Source organism: Myotis brandtii, unplaced genomic scaffold, assembly GCF_000412655.1.
Source record: "Myotis brandtii unplaced genomic scaffold, ASM41265v1 scaffold123, whole genome shotgun sequence".
Lineage (NCBI taxonomy): Eukaryota > Metazoa > Chordata > Mammalia > Chiroptera > Vespertilionidae > Myotis > Myotis brandtii.
In genome coordinates, this window is record NW_005354291.1 from 3,688,394 (window position 1) to 3,700,598 (window position 12,205).

The 12,205-nt window shown below is 39.4% G+C and overlaps 1 protein-coding gene across 4 annotated transcripts in view; it reads left to right on the forward strand.

The window, feature by feature from the left end:
* The first annotated feature begins 6 nt into the window (after positions 1–6).
* CLVS2 (clavesin 2) overlaps positions 7–12,205 on the forward strand; it is a 59,212-nt gene continuing 47,013 nt past the window's right edge. The window contains exons 1-2 of one of the 4 annotated variants that reach the window (XM_014533763.1): positions 7–187; positions 519–1,414. In XM_014533763.1, coding sequence (XP_014389249.1) covers positions 1,026–1,414 — 389 coding nt within the window. In that variant the 5' untranslated portion in view covers positions 7–187; positions 519–1,025. The remainder of the gene's footprint in view (positions 188–518; positions 1,415–12,205) is intronic. The other 3 variants (XM_005858948.2, XM_005858949.2, XM_005858947.2) reach the window with 3 other exon arrangements.

A 12,205-nucleotide genomic window follows, 5' to 3' on the forward strand; every position in this document is an offset into this window, starting at 1 on the left:
AGCCGCGGCTGCTGGATGCCAGGGAGTGCCGCATCGCCAGCGTCCCCGCCGGCCTCCGGGTGAGCTGGTAGGAGCCGGCTGCTCTCTCTCCTCTCTTGCTCCGGGCTTTTATAGGAAAGGTAGAGACATTTTGCTGTGATTCTCCACTCCTCTTCTCCACCCTCTCACCCCACCCAGCCTTTGCAATGTACGTTCCCAGAGAGCTCCCCCAGGCCCCCGCGGCCAGTCCCTTGACATAACGGGCCAGAGAAAGCGGCAGAAGTTGGGGGTGGGGTTGGGGGGGAGCCCCCGCTGGGACCAACGCCGCCAAAACCCTCCTGGTGCCTCATGAGATCACGGGTGTATCTGAGGGGGGCGGAGGGACGGTGAGCTCTCTGCAGAGTCTCCACCTATTGGGATCGTAATCAGTTAAAATAAAAATCCCACCAATATCTTTTTAAAAATAGATTCGTTGAAAAGCAGCAAGGGAAATAAGCCCCTCTCCCCTCTCTCTTTCTCCCCTTTTCTTTCTGGTAAAGACGCTCTTCCCCCTCCTGGAGCTCAGCGCGGAAGAGCCAGCTCGGTATCCATCAGCCTCCCCATCGTCATCCCCGGCGGGAGCATCCTTCGCGGGGACCGCAGAGGCAGCGGAGCGCGGAGGCTGCGATGCGCGTGGGGGCTGTTTGTGTCACCTCCTGGGGGAGCAGAGGACAGGACCGAGATCAGCGCCACCCGTGCTGGTGCGCTTAGGGGTGTTGTCTTCCGTGAGAGAAAGGACAAGAAGAGGAGTGAGGTCCGCATCTCTTTAAAGGAAAGGGAAGAGGGGACCGAAGTGGAGGCGCTTTGATAGGCGAGCGGGGAGAGAAGTTTATATCCTTCATTGACAAGCGGCGGGAAGGCGGGAGCAACAGGGTCCTTGATTGGACACCAAGACAAATCATTTCCTGTGAAGAAGAGGAAGCAGGCGGCTTCGAGGTCTGGAGGCCAGAGTGTGGTGGAGGCAAGGGCCAGGTGCGCTGCAGGGGAGGCTCAGGACCAGCAAAACAATGACTCATTTACAAGCCGGGCTGTCCCCGGAGACCCTGGAGAAGGCTCGCCTGGAGCTCAATGAGAACCCGGACACCCTCCACCAGGACATCCAGGAGGTGAGGGACATGGTCATCACCAGGCCGGACATCGGCTTTCTGCGCACAGATGATGCCTTCATCTTACGCTTCTTGCGGGCCAGGAAGTTTCATCACTTTGAGGCCTTCCGACTCCTGGCCCAGTACTTTGAGTACCGGCAGCAGAACCTGGACATGTTCAAAAGCTTCAAGGCCACGGACCCTGGCATCAAGCAGGCATTGAAGGATGGCTTCCCCGGGGGCCTGGCCAACCTGGACCACTATGGCAGGAAGATTCTAGTCCTTTTTGCTGCCAACTGGGATCAGAGCAGGTAAATCCTAAATCCCAACTCATATGAGGGACTCTTATTCTCCCATTTTCCAGAATTTACCCCGAGTAGCCATCGCTTTACAGCTTTCATGCTTTTGTTTATTTGGTTGGAAAAAAAGAGAAAATGGAATTAAAAAATGAGTTTTGGGTGGGCACCCTGGGGATGTGGGAGGGGCTTGTTTGAAACCTTTGTAACTCTTACTTCTCTAGCACCCAGCTTCTACTGCAGCTTAAAGTGCTTCCCGCACCCTATTCTTGTGCTGCAATCAAAATAATTGAACTTCTAAATAAATGTGCTAATTTTTTTTCACCTCCTAAATAAGTTCACTGTTCTCTGGAGAAATTAGTGTGAGGATAGAGACAACTTTTTCTCCTTCCTTCTAAATAAATTTTTCTTTCTAAATGAATTCTTAAACTAGACTCATCATCATCATTTTCATGATCACCATCTTCTTCATTATCATCAACATCATCATCATCATCATCATCATCTCTGTCTCTAGTACATTATCTTTTAAGGGTAGCCTGGCATTCAACCGAGATCAAGTAGTTTTATTGCTTGGGAACTTTTCTGCTTGGTGATGTGCGGATGAAGGAATAATATGATGTGTGTCACTTCAATGAAAAGGCAGAGTTGTATCCTCTGGTGCTGAGCATGCCTACCGACGCTGAAATCAAGGCTGGCTGGTGTGCCGCTCCACACCTGTCACTAATCTAAAGAAGATGTTTCCTGTCTGATGTGATTTTTCATCTCTTGGAAGGAAGTGGAAAATGTTTAGATATGTCAGTTGGTAGACTTTTTGAGCTCTCTTGCTTTTCAATGGAGAAGAAATATTTTTATTGTATCCACAGATGATAGAAAAAGGGAGAGAGTGACTCCTCTACTTCCTCAATCAGAACTATTTCCTCAGACTAACAGATGTAAGAAATTATAAACACTCCTGTGTAAGGTAGTTTTAACGAAGTTCAAAGTCATATGTATTTCATGGAACTTAAACATGTTATCAGAACCATGAATTATAAGAAGCTGGTTGTTAAAATATTGGTGTGTTTTTTAGTTCTGTGAATGGGGACTTTTGATGCATCAAGTTAGTTTAAACCATCTCTGGTTCAATTGTCAAAGACTTTTTTTTCAGTGGCTGGGAGATCTTATAGATTTCTAGATAGGCCTTTCAGAGTCTTGGGATCTTAGAATGTAAATTAATACTTTTAACAGGTTTTTACCCTTTAATTGGTTACCTTTTCTCTGTAATTCTAGGTTGAGAACTACTCCAATTGTTTTTTAGGCAAATATAAAGACAAACTACTACCTGAGGAATCTTAAAATCATAAAACTAAGAAACTAATAGAGTTAGCCATTGAGGGGGAATGGAGTCCTGTTACTTACTTTGGTTAGTTATAGAGATCATATTTTACTTTTTATTGGTAGCAAAGTTTAAAGGACCATGAAATGCCATTCTTCGACCACAATTTTTCTTTAACATTTTAAAAAAATCTGACAAGTACATTGTAGGGTCATGCAAACCAGTGATTGTGTATATCAAAATGGAAAACTTTTATTCAAGAAAGAACCTACTATTCCATTTGTCAATTAGATTAGAACTTTGTTTATTAAGCTACAGTTAAATGGGAGTTGTGGAAATTTTATTTTTAAGTATGTTTCAAAGTCTGAAAGATATTAGGCAGATCACATTTAGGGAGACATGCATTTCTTTCTTTCTTTCTTATTATTCAATGTATATTAATTTTTATTGACTTTATTGGGGTTACATTGGTAAATAAAACGATAAAGGTTTCAAGTGTACAACACAATACAACATCTGCATCCTGCATTATTCACTCATTGACCAAAGTAAAGTCTCTTTCCATCCCCATTTATCCTCCCCTTTGCCCACTTCCACCTTTTTTCACCCTGTCTCCCAATCCCCCTTCCCTCTGACAGCTGTCGGTCTGTTCTATGTATCTATCCTTCTGTTTCTATTTTGTTTATTAAATTATTTGTTCATTAGATTCCACAGATAAATGAGGTCATATGGTATCTGTCTTCCTCTGACTGGCTTATTTCACTTAGCATGAGACATGCATTTACATTAGATCCATTTTAATTTATATCTATAAGTGAGCTAATATTCACACTGATTTATAAACCTAATTAAGATGAACATCACTTAACAGTTCTCATGTATATGGGAAGTTGATTATTCCAGATTACTAAAGAGACTATGTTTTTGTTGTCTATTTCATACTTTTCTATAAAGGATAGGTTATGAGCAATCAAAATCTATCTCCCTGGAAATCTACAATGGGAGAAGATTTGTTAATTGGTATATAAAACTATTTTTATTAAATCTACATAAAAACTTTAAATATTAAAAAATTTATACATGTGAAATTAAAAATGAGAAGCTGTGTCCTATGAAAATACCCTATCAGGTTCTAGACTAATAATTGTGAATTCTGTTTCTATGGATGTAAATGAGTAGACATAATCATGAAGTTATAGTATATCAAAGTCAAAAGGTATACAAATTATTTAGAGTTTCACTAAAATTCAGTTGAGTTTCCTCCTCCTACATTCTAAAAAAAAAGTTATTCCTCCCCTCTCCCTGCCTGCCCTCCTTCCCAAACCTACATATACCCAATAACAAGGACTAGCAGATAAACAGGTCCATTCTCTTGGCATCCATGTAAACCACTATCATTGGTACATGTGCATAACAACTGCCCAGAAACCTGTGGGACAGCTGCGTTTCTGGCAGTACCAGCACAACACCAGCCCTTCTCCTACCTTTGGCCTGATCCCCCTTTCTTCTTCCATGCTGCAGCCTCAAGTCTTATCTGACTTGGCTCCTATGGAAATTTCTACCACCTTCCCTAGATATTTACCTCATTGTTGCTGTGTTAGGTGGATAGCCATGTCTGGTGTTCTCACCTTTCTTCTCTGATCCTGCAGCCCAAACAACTTGGGTCTCTTGAGAAGACTGACTGCTCATCTGAACACAATTTGGACCCCCTTCCTTGAGTTGATCAGTGATTTACCTGGCTTTCAACACCTTACACAGAAAGGAGCATTGTTTTAAAGAAACAATAGGTGGGAATGTCTACAGTTACAGAGGGAAATTCCAGAAGTCAGTTAGAAATAATGCCCCCCTTTAATTTGGAAAACGGGTTATTTTCAACTTCCCAAAGGGAAACGGAAGATTTTTAAAATAAGTTTTGAAGAGCTTTGTAAAGACCTCTGAAATAATTAATCTGTATATAAAAAAGACTAAGCCTTATGTTATTATTTTATAAGAGCACCTGAGCTAGAGTTAATGCTCAATAAATATTTCTTTAGTTGAATTCGGTTATACATTTAAAAAATAATCCTAAGTAGAAAGTTACCTAATACATACTTTCTCCTATATTAAATTTATAGGACAGTTTCCTGTGCTTCCCAGGAGACTGGAAATAGTAAATAGGTGTGAGATGATGACTATAAATAAAACAGTGTCTCTTTCTACTGCAATATAATGCAGGTCAGTTTCAGCATATTGATTTGGACCACTTCCAAAGCCTTTACAAGAGACATGAATTTTTCAGGAAGACTGAGGTAAAATAATATTTACAGTGTACTCACCTTCTAATAAATCTTAAAAAAATGAAATACTGAAATGTCAAAGTGACTTTCAGTTTGATTTGTGGTTCTTTTGAAAAAGAACAGAACAGGCTTAGATGACTTATTACATTTATTGAGCAGGATGTCTTTGGAAAATATTCATAAAATGTAATCTCCTTTGTTTCAGATCATCTAACATAATTTCTGAAAGCGAGAGTAAATTCTATACATTTAAAAACAATTGGATTATTTCACTGCATTACTAAGATGCAGTAGCCCTCCATACATTACATTCTGTATGTCTTTCATGAGAGATAGTGCCCTGCTTAGGACTCAACAGATCCTTCAAATTTCCATCTGATTTCAACAACAGAATGTGAGGATGATGTACCATGAAGCTAGAAGAGATTGCAAAGGATGCTAGAAAAGGAAGTTTGGAATAAAACTAGATCATGATCTACACCCTAGGACAGTGGTCGGCAAACTCATTAGTCAACAGAGCCAAATATCAACAGTACTTCTTCAAAATAGACTCGCCCAGGCCAAAAACCAACTTCTGCGCATGGGCCACGAAGTTTCAATCGCACTGTACGTGCGCGCCCGCACGTGGTATTTTGTGGAAGAGCCACACTCAAGGGGCCAAAGAGCCGCATGTGGCTCGCGAGCCGCAGTTTGCCGACCACTGCCCTAGGACATGAGAGCAGGTATCTGAGTAGTCATATATACTTAGTGGGAATATTCATGAGTAAATTGTGTCACCTGAAATATAATGATGACACATATTCTGATAGTTGACCTGTAATTTTTGGCCTTCAAGTTGTACTTTACCTCATTACTTATAAAGTGGTTCTCTATACTTTAGTACAGCAAACAATAATTTATCTGGAATCTGGTTAATAATGATAAGAAAACCATTAAATACCGTTAAAGGAAAATAATTCTTAACATAGTGGCAATTCAGAAAGCACTGACCGTCTTGCACTCTGTTTGGCTTGTCATAATGGATATTGATCATCACTTAGAGTACTGAAGCTCTGGTAGAAGCCTGACTGGTTAGACACTGCTATGATCCTGAAACTTATCCTGGAGTTTGCCTAAAAACCATATTATTGTCAGTTTGTTTACTTTGTGTGGCTTTTCATACAAAAGAAAATATTATACAAATGGCTAGCTATTTGCAGTTTCAGACTGAATTATGATTATGCTTCCATTTATTAAAATAATGTGACCAATCTCCAAATGGAAAGATTTATGATGACGATGGATTAAAATTTAAAAAGTAACCATGGACTACACAAGATAATTTTTTTTGGCTTGATTTTTCAAGACCTTGGCTCAATTTATTAAAATCTGAAATATTTCTCTACTTTGGCTTCACGGTGTTATATATCATGACAGGGCCAGGAATGTTTACCTTCAAAATCCTGGAAGCACTGCTGTGCTCTATTCTGGGTGGACTTGGAGATTAGGTCAAAGCTGGAAGTGGCAGGTGTGGATTCCGTGGGGTTTCTGCTCCAGCAGAATTTCCGCATCGCTTTCTTATAAGGATGCTCTTTTAACAAAGCTCTGGAAACGACAGCTTATTCCAAACTATGCCCTTGGTCCATAGCATGGAAAATGCGAAAGAGAAAAATTGTCCTGAAAAATGTTAGTAGAATATTGGAACAAATCTCTCTCTAAAAAAAAAGTAGGACAGTCTCCAAAAACTGAGCAGTTATGAAGTAATTAGTAAAACAATTCTGAAATAACAGCTAAATCTCTAAAAAAAAAATAGGACAGTCTCCAGTAACTAGAGCAATTATGAAGTAATTAGTAAAACAATTCTGAAATAACAGCAAAGACCAAGGGCTAACTTCAGTAGGAAGTTGATTGGGTCTGGGCTGAGCCAGGCATGTTTCAAATATGAAACTTTAAACAAAGTTGGAGAGAAGAAAGGGACTTGAGGTTACTACAGTGCACTGAAAGTGTGCCTCGAAATGTTTAAAGCTATTTTAAACCATGAGCCACGTTAGTAAATTAATAAGTTATCCTTTGTAAATGAATACATTTCCTCCATTCTGGGAAAAAGTTTGAGTGCTTTTACATCACTGAGGACAGGTGTATATATCATTAACATAGTAAGTGACACAACTGACATGAGGGAAATGATGTCCTTGTATGTCGGGTCCTCATAATATTAAACTGAGCGAATAGTACTCAAGTAATTTTTTAAAAAGAACACTTTAGTCTAATGTTTGTTACACATAGAAATTTAGCAGTTGCTGGAGGCAAATAAACACACATAACACATTATTTGTACTAACAAGGGACATGCAACATCTGTGGGAAGAAAATATATGAAAAGCTAAATAACCACCAGAGAGTTGTAAGTGCTTAATGAGGGGACTCTTTGCCAGTGGAGAAGTTCAGGGCAGAGGGGCAGCTGTGAGCTACTGAGTGTTTTATAGAGAAAGCATTGCCTACTTGGTTAACTAAATTCAACCTTTTAGTATTTCATTTTAATTAATTAATTAATTAACTTATTTGTTCATTTTAAATCACTTTTATAGCATGTATCAGGCACTCTTTTAAGCAGTTAAACATTTACGTATAAAATCTTTAATAGAATCATACAAGGTAGGTCCTGTTAATATTTATATTTTGTAGATGAGGAAACTGGAGGCATAGGGCAGTTAAGTATTTCACCCACAATCAGTGAATTGGTCAAACTTTTTTTGCATGTAAAGACAGCCACATAAATCTAGATAAACACACAGAATTTGATACAATTATATCAAAAAGGCAAGCTCTGATCATTTAAAAATCATCTATGGTTTAGAAAGTCTGGATTAACTATCATAATATTGATGATTTGACACAGAAAGTTTCTGCAGTGAATACTCTGAGGGAAAGACTGCACTAAGCAGGCACTGGCTTGGAGTGTCCTGCCCTGACAGGGAGAGTTGCCTTCCTGATGTGTTTGCAAATTTCCAGCACAATTCTGTTTTATTTTATTTTGGTGGCAGCAGTGTATACTTTTCAAACCTTTTTTCAAGGAGAGGCATTTTTTCTCTAGATGTTTTATTTCCAACAAAACATCTTTTGTTCTCACTCACCTACATTCCCATAGCAGCAAGGCCCACACAGATAATCTTCTGTGCTTAGTGATACAAGCCAGACACATGAATATTTCAGAGTTCATATTTTCTCCAGGGTTGGTAGACTTAGCCTCTTCCCATCCCAATTCTTTGAATGTCTGGTTGCTCTTCCTCCACCAAAGCCCCCTGTTGGGGCCGGGCTGGAATGTGTCCTGGTACCTGGCATGGCACCATGATGGTATTGACTTTGTGATCTATCTTCCGACACATTATGCCACTGACACATGAAAAAGCAGAACAGCTATTCATCACACTCGGTTCTGGTATGAGACACCACAGGGAGTGGAGAGAACTGTGGTGTCAGAAAGCGCTGGCTTCACACCTGGGCTGCTGTTTTACTCCCATGGGGATTCTGGGCAAACTATTTCCATTCTCTGAGACTTGTGTTTTCATCTCTATAATTGGCTGAGACCTCATCTATGTCCTCATCTCCAAAATAATAGCATCAAAGCCAGTACTGAGACTTTGGGCTCATTTTGAGATTAAGATAATGCATTTGAAATTCCTCTGGAAATCTGAAACTATTACATGGATAGAGGTATTATTATTATTTCCCCTCAGTAATATAAAACATGTAGATGGGCTCAACTTTAGCACTAATGACACCTCGAGGCATTAATAAAGGTAATTCTTCTCCTTTGACTCTCCCCTAGCACCTTTCTAACAGGAAGTGCTTCAGATCTGGCTTAATGAACATGGATGGGTGGGGGTAGCCTTCATGAAGAATTTAATAATGGCTGATTGATTTAGTAACAAAGGGAAAATTGCTTGCTGTTGTGATGCCAAGAAGCCAGTTCCCCCTGTCAGGCTGAAAGAAAGGGTTGGGAAGGAGGAAGGAAATGACCTGTTTGTGATTTAGGTTGCCCTTTGCCCTGATTGTAAACTGTGGTAGAGGATGAGGCACTGTGAACCCCAGGAGAGAAGCACAGGACCAGTAGGCAGCCAAAGCCTTTCATGGCTGGAGGCAGGAGAAGAAGCCCCCCTGCTCTTGATTGCACTGGTCATAAATAGGAAAAGCGGGTAGCAAAGTCCCCATCTCATGTTTATGTATTATAGCAACTTTGATCTATTTCAAGAGCATGGTCCGCCTAGACTGGTGTGCCACCTGTAAAATCTCTCAACTGGCGGCGTTATTTCTTACTCCATGCTACTCATCTTCCTCTCCGAGCTGATTTCAGATTCAGGCTTTCCCTAGTGCTGTTTTCCTCATCTTCCTCTCCAAGCTGATTTCAGATTCAGGCTTTCCCTAGTGCTGTTTTAGGAAGCACAGTCAGGAGTCAAGAGCCGTGTAGCTGTGCTAGTCTGTTATCTATGGTCTTTTCCCAGCATTCAAGGGAAGAATAGCCATGGTGCAGCTCCTACAAATTGGGGTGTCAACCCCACGCAGGAACATGTGGGCTATTTACTGCACTGACACTGCATAAATTGTAACAGTAAAAAATAATTTCAAAGAGTAGAATTATGGTGGGATTCCTGAAGAGATAAAATACATAAAATGCTCCATTTCTTTGGAAATTTTTTACAGACTTTAGCAAGATCTCTTTTAATAATGCTCTGCTTAGGAATAGCCTGCTGAGCTGCTAATGGCAGTAATGTGACATGTCTGACAACAGAGGACTGGAATGTCAAGAGGGGTTTTGACCTGCCCTTTGAATGCAGTCAGCTAGGATGTTTTTTATGATTCTTAAACTTATACATTAATACTATTTATATAAATATCATTTAATTCTTTTTTTGGAGCAGGATATCAAATTTTAAAACTTGGTGAGATTTACTCTTGAAAACGTTGCAAACCTGCTTTGATTCCATTGCTGATCCTAAGATCTGTCTTATTTTATTTCTGTTGGAATAATAATATGCATATAAATTTCTCTTGACTTAGACACAGTTCTATCGAACCTATTTAAAATGGGTTACTTAAAACAAATTGCCTCTTATTTTCAGCCCTTCCTGGTGTCTTGATTTATTCTTTTCTATGTACAATGCATCATCCTTCCAAAACTTACTTTAGATTCAAATTTTACTTAATGCTACTTTGGTATTAATGCTATTTGGTATTTTTATAGGTGACACAAGAATGATCATAATGAGAGAAAATTTCTAAGTTGAACTTTTCTAATTTCTAATTTTTATTACTGTGATATTATTATAAACATCAGGAATTAAAGTGAATATTGTTTAAAGGAGGGTCTACATTTTAACCAGAAATATAGCTTTCTTGCTCCAACTTCCCATAGGCTTTTGGTTATAACATTGTGTTAGGTCATTATATTTAAAAAGGAGATAGGCCAACCATGAAGTGACAGATAAGGTATTCAGCCATACATGTTTCAGTTTAAAAAAATATTTTTATTGATTTCAGAGAGGAAGGGAGAGGGAGAGAGAGAGAGAAACATCAATGATGAGAGAGAATCGTTGATTGGCTACTTCCTGCATGCACCCCACTGGGAATTGAGCCTGCAACCCCGGGCATGTGCCCTTGATCGGAATCGAACCCAGGACCCTTCAGTCCACAGGCCGACGCTTTATCCACTGAGCCAAACTGGCGAGGGCCATATTTCACAGTTTTAAAGACAAATAAGTAATAGAGCTCTACAAAAATTTATTATCTTGTATATTTAGAAAGTATTTTAGGATGCCATATCCTTAGGACTATAAATAGCCTATATACCATCCAGAGATTTAAAAAGAACCTGTTGATCTTTGTCTTTTACAATAGTAACAAGCTATCTAAAGATCATCATTAAATTTTAAAGTAAAAGATTAAAACAAATATTCTTCAGTTCTGATTATACCCTGCCAAGTACGTCCAGGCTCACCAGCTAATGAGGGAATGGGAAGAAATTCATCTTGAAATCTTCTGACACCATGCTCTATGCTTGCTTAAAGCTGGGATCCAAGAGAGATCCTATTCCATTCTGCGGTACTAATTTTTCAGATAAAGAATGAGGCCCAGAGAAAGTGAGAAGCCATCTGATCTTTTGTTGTCAATTATTCCTTCCTTTCTGCAATACTATGCTTTCTCCATTCTCCTCCAAATGTTTTTAGAAGTAAAAATAGAACTATTCCCTCATATGTACTCACTGTCCCATACTGTGAGTGAACATTTAGTGGAAATCAGCCTATCACTTCCACTAAATGCCTGTGATTTCACTTCTAATCCATCCACCTCCTTCTGAGGTCAAGATTTCTTTCTGTAACTTTTATTGAACACCTGAATGTCTGAAGAGAAACACACACACACACACACACACACACACACACACACACACACAGACACAACTCGAGATGCAGGGTGCTCAAAAATGGAAATGATTAGCACATTCCATAATTTTGTTGCTTCCTCTTAAAGTGCTAGAATTCTTTTTTTAGAATAATTACCGTATCTCATTTTTTTCTCAGCTCTGGTTGCATTACCTCCTTCGCTTTCTTGAGTTTAGGGATCTATATGTTTTTGATTCTGGGATCTTCAACCTGGAGCTCTCGAGTTTAGAATCTACTTCTTCAGGTACTCAATTGCTATTAGATGAGTGTACTACAGGTTCTATTCCAAACTCTTCACTTTCAGCCATCCCCAACGGCATCTTCTTTTTGCATTATATTGTCTATTCAGGCTCTGAAGCTAGAATCTGTGTGTCATCCTTTACTTTTCCATCATCTTAGTCTCCATATTTAATTAAGTGTCAAATTTTTACAAGTTTACTTCTGAAATACTTCTCAAATTTGGCTTCTAATCTCCATCCTTACCTCCATTGCGTACGTCAGTCCACAGTACTAGTAATGTCTTTGCACTCTAATCTTGTCCATTTTACAGGAATGTAAAGAGCATTTATTGGATTTTTACAATGTGCCAGACACAGCACTAAGGTGCAAGTCAGAAAAAGTTAGAGACCCAACCCCTAAATTCAGAAGGCCTGCATTATCATAGACAGTTAAATTTCCCCCTCTGTACTCATTGATGTTCCTTTCTTTCTGTCCATATATCTCTTCTTCTTTCTTTTATTTTTATGAAGCAAACTCAATACAAGTAATTAAAATATGCTGACAATTTTACCCA